The 6,515-nt window shown below is 43.6% G+C and overlaps 1 protein-coding gene across 1 annotated transcript; it reads right to left on the minus strand.

Moving 5' to 3' along the window:
• Positions 1-1,050: 1,050 nt before the first annotated feature.
• LOC121001075 (tubulin beta-2 chain) lies at positions 1,051-6,284 on the minus strand. Its single transcript, XM_040431973.1, has 4 exons — positions 6,107-6,284; positions 5,288-5,396; positions 5,062-5,172; positions 1,051-2,379 (listed from the first exon to the last, which is right to left on the minus strand). The coding sequence occupies exons 1-4, from the start codon at positions 6,161-6,163 to the stop codon at positions 1,322-1,324; spliced, it is 1,335 nt and encodes a 444-aa protein (XP_040287907.1). The 5' UTR covers positions 6,164-6,284; the 3' UTR covers positions 1,051-1,321.
• Between the last annotated feature and the right edge of the window lie 231 nt (positions 6,285-6,515).

Below are 6,515 nucleotides of genomic sequence, written 5' to 3' on the forward strand. Positions count from 1 at the left end.
TGTTACTTTTCAATAAAACGAGTTTAAAAAAAAAATATAATTATGGCATTTTCCATAATATAACAATTCTGGAGCATCTGTATGGATAAGACCAAAGATCGTAGTGAAGCCATAGGAATGAACGGGCTTGCAAGGCGACTCACACATTCCTGCGGCTGCAATGCAATAAGATTGCCATGTAGACCTAGCCTTATGAATGAATTGACAACTTGATGTTACCTTTCCCCACTTGTCAGAGGTGTGTGTCCATAAAGTGAGCACTGACTGGATAGCTATAGATCATGTAGGAACACTCCCCAACTGGTAACAATACATTTAATTTTCCAGGAGGAATAACAGATGAATGGCACAACATATAAAAGATTTTCCAGAAAGGTTATATGATGGCAAATGCAAGTACTTACTAACAGCCAGTACTTAGCGCTGGAGAGCCAGCCTGTAAGGCCCACAGCTGTAGGGACACCAAAGGAGGTCACTGCAGACCAAAAGAATGTGGACAGTTGTTATAGAGTTAACTGATCTTTTTTTGTTTTGTTTTGCTTTTTTTTTTAAAAAAAGGGAAGAAACATGGCTGTCCTGAGACACTTCATGTCCAAAATTCAAAGGATGCAAATAGCTTCTCTAAAAACGTAATTGCTTCTGAAACAAAAAAACGTAATGTGAAACAGGCCTAAGAAAACGTTATCCTGTCAGACAACCCCTTTAAAGGAGTTTTTCTGTAACAATGACACATGCACTGCTCCAGCCAATAATGTCCTGAAGCTAGTCATTGGCTTGAGCGGTGCATGTGACCATGTCCATGGCGAGCCGGATGTAAAAAGTGAGACGGAAGATGGAGAGAGCACCGACATGGAGTGGCATGGAGCAGGTTAGTATGAATCTTCTGTTTTAGAGGGGCAGGCTCTGGCCCTTGATAAATATCATTCACAATGGAAAACCCGGTAAGCCTATACTCACATATGTTAGATTTGGTGGAAAGGGTTATTTCAAGTTCTTTTATGCTACAAAGAAAAAAAATTATAATTTGAATAAACCAGACAACACAGAGCGCACAAATACTCTTTTATGATCTCCAATGCTAAGCAACATCTAAGAGCCATCAAAATCACTTCTACATGCTACTAGTATGGACCTCATTAATTAGAAGAACCTAAATGACTGGTACTTTTGACATGGTTAAGGTCGCAAAAATCAATCCTGACATCACTGACAATACAGTAGAAAAGGAAACACATGCTCGAACACAACACTGCTGCAGACAACATACTGGCTATGTAGAAACTGTGCCTTATTTTTCTAAAAATGAGAGCCTTTCTTGTCATCAAGCTTCATCTTCTCCTTCTTCTTCAAATTCTCCTTGCTCATCAGCAGTGGCATCTTGGTATTGTTGATACTCTGAGACCAGGTCATTCATGTTGCTTTCAGCTTCGGTAAATTCCATCTCATCCATTCCTTCACCTGTGTACCAGTGCAAGAAGGCTTTTCGTCGGAACATAGCTGTAAACTGCTCTGATATTCTCTTGAAGAGCTCTTGAATGGCAGTGCTGTTGCCAATAAACGTGGCAGACATTTTGAGGCCTCGTGGTGGAATATCACACACAGCAGTCTTCACATTGTTGGGGATCCATTCGACGAAGTAGCTGCTGTTTTTGTTCTGGACATTAAGCATCTGCTCGTCAACTTCCTTCATGGACATTCTTCCTCGGAAGATAGCAGCCACAGTCAGGTAGCGCCCATGACGGGGATCGCAGGCCGCCATCATGTTCTTGGAATCGAACATTTGTTGTGTTAGTTCAGGCACAGTCAGGGCGCGGTATTGCTGACTGCCACGGCTGGTAAGTGGCGCAAACCCGGGCATAAAAAAGTGCAGTCGTGGGAAAGGTACCATGTTGACAGCAAGTTTTCGTAAATCTGCATTGAGCTGGCCTGGGAAACGAAGGCAGGTTGTTACCCCACTCATTGTTGCAGATACCAAATGATTTAGGTCACCATAGGTTGGTGTAGTTAGCTTTAAAGTGCGGAAGCAGATGTCATACAGAGCTTCATTGTCTATGCAGTAGGTTTCATCTGTGTTCTCCACCAATTGATGAACAGAAAGAGTGGCATTGTATGGTTCGACTACAGTGTCTGAGACTTTGGGGGATGGCATCACGCTAAACGTATTCATGATTCGGTCTGGGTACTCTTCCCTGATCTTGCTAATGAGCAGTGTACCCATACCAGAACCAGTGCCACCACCTAGGGAGTGGGTCAGTTGAAAACCCTGCAGACAATCACAGCTTTCTGATTCTTTTCTCACGACATCAAGAACAGAATCAACCAGCTCCGCTCCTTCCGTATAATGACCTTTAGCCCAGTTGTTTCCAGCACCACTCTGACCTAAAATGCAAACAGAATAGATTAACACTTAACTGAATGTTGGACACGTTTTAGTAATTGAGCACTCCAAAGAAGTAAAACCCAACTATACAATTTAACACATACATGGCTGTATGTAAAATAGCCCATGTAAGAGCTGCACGTTTTGGGCCAAAACAGGATTGGATCTGGTCAGAGAAAACTCTTTCTAAAGGGGATGGCTTCCCCTCTTTACTTTGATGGGATTCGATCTGCCTTTGACTCACAATACTGGCCCCCATTTACTGTTGTGGCTGTGCCTGAATTCTGGCATAAATTAAATAATCCACTGGACTTTGACTACCAAAGGGTTTAAAGGCTATGAACACCTTCGGGGCCAATTTTTTTAAAATACTGCACTCTACTCATTTTTGGCTACAAACCGTTTTTGCAATTGGTGTTTATTAAAAATTTTGTGCAGTTTTTGTGATACAGGAGTTAAATTTCAGTGTATTTGCAGACTGCCACTTTATGTTTAGATGACAGCTCATGTATAGCTCTCATCTTATGTTCTGACCTCAGAAACACATTATAGCAAACTGATAAGAATGTAGCTTAAATAGGGCTTATCAATACTTTGTAATTGTCTTGGTGCTATTTCAATATGTGGACCTACTGTGTAGAAATCAGGGTTTTTATTTTATGCTAATTAGCTCCCAGGTGCAATGAGGGCAGTGCAGTAGCACCTTGTTGCACCTGCGACTCCGCTCCTTTCCATTCTCTGCAACGCCCCTAACCACCTTGACTGAAAGGACCAGGCAGTTGCCCTGAATTCTCACAGTTTACACAATTCTCACAATTACAAAGTACTGACGAGCATCTCGCATGTAAGTTGGATTCATAATGACGTATCTGGGGACAGATTCCCTTTAACGGGGTTGTACGGTTTTATAGTCGAACCCGGACATATCCGATATGAAAATTGGAGAATTTCATGCTCCCGTGCTTTCGCCTAGCAGTGTTGCCACTAATGGGCGGGCTTAGGCGTTGCCCCAGCTTCTAAAGCCTGCCCAATTAGTGCTGGTGACATCACTGGGCTCACTGCTAGGAGGAAGCCTCCGCCTAACTTTACCCATGGAGAGCAAGGTACTTCACCGAATCTCCAAAAAAAGCCTTTGCCCTGCCCGATTCAGCGCAGGGTAAAGGAGAGCATCGGAGCATGTAATGCTCCAATGCTCATATAAGGGGGGCTGCCTGGGTGAAAATGGGCATATATCTGGGTTCAGCTCTAAACCCGGACTACCCCTTTAAGAAAGGGAAGAAATATCAGAGATCCAGGTTTGTAGAAATAATCAGTTGGCACTCTGGAAGAAGGTAGTGCTCGTCTCCTGGATTGCAGGCCCATACATCCAAGTAGAAGAAGTGGATCAGCACTCATTTGTAATAAATCTTTACTTAATTGCCATAAACAGAATACAGGCAGATGTGACGCGTTTCGGCTAAACAGCTCCCGATGCATGCTCATCAGTGGTTGACGTCAAGGAGGCTGGCACCTCCCTGTCTGAAGCCAAGGTTGTTGTGCCAAAAACCTGCCCCTCTGCCTATGACATTTTCTACCACACGTGACTGCTTGGCCTCTCCTTGCCTAGGCATCAATCAATGGAGAAGGGGCAGGATTTGGGCGAGGTAACTTTGACTTCAGGCAAGAAGGTGCCAGCCTCCTTGACTTTAAACCTCTAATTAGCATATTATGGGAGCGGTGATCAAAGATGATTTTCACTGCATTCTGAAGACAGAAGAACCATATTAGACTGTTCATGTCCTCCAAGCAGTTTGGAGGCCGATTTTGTGCTGACAGGATCCTTTTAACAAATGTGCTCTTTTGTGTTTATTGTAGTCAGTGTTAAGCTATAAGGCTATAGCAGTTTGTGCGGTCCATAAATTGCAGATCCACAAAATACGGATACCGGCTGTGTGCGTTCGTCATTCTGTGGAATGGAATGTCCAGACCATAATCTAACAGTCCTATCCTTGTCCGTAATACGGAAAAAATAAATAGGACATGTGGGTGCCGCAGAACGGACAAATGGATGCAGACATCACAAGGTATGCTGTCTGCATCTTTTTTTGCGGCCCCACAAAAAATTCGGATCGGATAGAGAGAAAAAAAAAATACGTTCATGTGCATGTTCCCTTAGGCGATTGATATGGGAACTGTAGCTATTGATCCACACTGAGATCAGGGCAATCAGTCAGTGTAGTAAACTGGGCGGAGATCAGACAGCCTCTGAATTGGAGTCTGCTCATGTTAATTTCAGTGATTTGATGGAAGTATCTCTGGATCTCATGAATTTTCCCAAAAATATTATAATGAAAATATAAATGAGAAAATAAATTGAGTAATAATGATATATTTATACAGGTTTCTGACAAATAGAACAACCAGGTCTTCACAGAGCGCCTAAAACACTGGATTGTTGAGTCAGACAAACCAACCCCCCCCCCCCCACCCCCCAAAAAAAAAAAAAAAATCATTTAAAATAATTTCCTTAAGTAATCCTGTGCTGACAAATAAGCATTTCTTTTTTATTCATCTAACCTGCATTACTTCATGACAATAATCTTACGATGTGGAGAGCATCTCCTAAAATCCCTAATTATCCCATTAAAAAAAACGTCATTAATTGATAAATAATAAAACCATACATTAATGGAAGTACAAACCAAATACAAAGTTGTCAGGTCTAAAAATCTGCCCAAATGGTCCCGATCTCACAGAGTCCATTGTGCCAGGTTCCAAATCCACCAAGATTGCGCGGGGTACATACTTATTACCTATGGGTCGAATGGAAAATATCTTTTATGAATAAAACATACAATCAGAATCCCCTTTGAAGAGCGTTACGTCTCTTCAGATCACCGCCAGAAGTATTAATAAATATTGGATTACCGCTGGCTTCGTTATAGTAGACATTGATTCTTTCCAGCTGCAGGTCACTGTCGCCATGGTAACTGCCGGTAGGATCAATGCCGTGTTCATCGCTTATAACCTCCCAAAACTGGGCAGAAAAGCGGAAATGTATTGTTAATATTCCCCTTCATATTAATAGCTTACAATACATGACAGATGGACCGAAATGTGACGCACACGTAAATCCAGCCATCAGTATAATAAAGGAAAGCACCAAATATATAAAGGGAGGGGTCTTCCGAGATTATAACGTCGTAGCTGCTGGATATTTCCATTTACGACTGTACGCCACACCCAGTGCAATAGTCTGCAGATATCTGTCCGCAGAGCAGGGTGGGAAATTACACACAAGGATTGGATTATAAATTACAATTTGGGTCATTTACTATCTGATCTGACCATTTACATACAATTATATATAGGGGTAAGCACAATTGTCCCCAATGTAGTCAAACCAAAACCCCCTATAATGGGGTCCTCTATATGGACGCAATAAGGGGACCAATTTAGCCCCAGATGGAAACCACAGTTCACCCATTTTTCTGGCAATCAGTTTAGATTGGAGTGTAGAATAAAAATGCATACATTTATTAGAAACCTAGTAATATAATAAAAGGTCACCATTGCCACACCTACAATGTAAGCTGGCACGCCGCGTTGCCAAGGCAACCTGCTGTGCCCAGCACAAAGACCAGGCTGACACACCTCCCCCACAGCTAATGAGAGGACCCCACCCATTGTCTGCTCAGGGTGTCTCCACTGCGCCACAGCAGCACAGAGGCACCCGCCATTGCTCACCTTAGCGCCGATCTGGTTGCCGCACTGGCCGGCCTGGAGGTGCACGATCTCACGCATGGTTACTGCTGTGTCTGCGGGGAAGCCTGGTGCTCTGTGCCTGGTGGTGGTGTCTGGGCTGGCAGCTCGTCCTATGCGCCTACGTTTATATATACGCGGGGCAGGGAGGATGGTGGACCCTCCTCCTCCTCCTCCTCCTCCTCCTCCTCCTCCTCTCTCCTGAGGGAACATCCATCTCTCCCATTGACTTGCACTTGTTTCTGCGCTAGATGATGTAATGGGGATGGGGCGGAAGGAGTGGTTACAAGGGGGAGATGGAGCCACATGCCAATGACAGGATTTGGGTGGTATGGGGTGCTGCATTGTGCAGCCAATAAAGAGGAGAGGGGTAGACTGCGACATTGTGGAGTCT

The sequence above is a fragment of the Bufo bufo genome, chromosome 5, assembly GCF_905171765.1.
Source record: "Bufo bufo chromosome 5, aBufBuf1.1, whole genome shotgun sequence".
Taxonomy (NCBI): Eukaryota; Metazoa; Chordata; class Amphibia; order Anura; family Bufonidae; genus Bufo; species Bufo bufo.

Excerpts from the sequence above, each read along its gene's own strand:
- LOC121001075 (XM_040431973.1), bottom strand. The coding sequence starts at position 6,163 with ATGCGTGAGATCGTGCACCTCCAGGCCGGCCAGTGCGGCAACCAGATC. Across the intron at positions 5,173-5,287 it reads CTACTATAACGAAGCCAGCG|GTAATAAGTATGTACCCCGC; the intron begins GTAATCCAATAT and ends TTCGACCCATAG. Across the intron at positions 2,380-5,061 it reads ACCTGACAACTTTGTATTTG|GTCAGAGTGGTGCTGGAAAC; the intron begins GTTTGTACTTCC and ends TTTGCATTTTAG.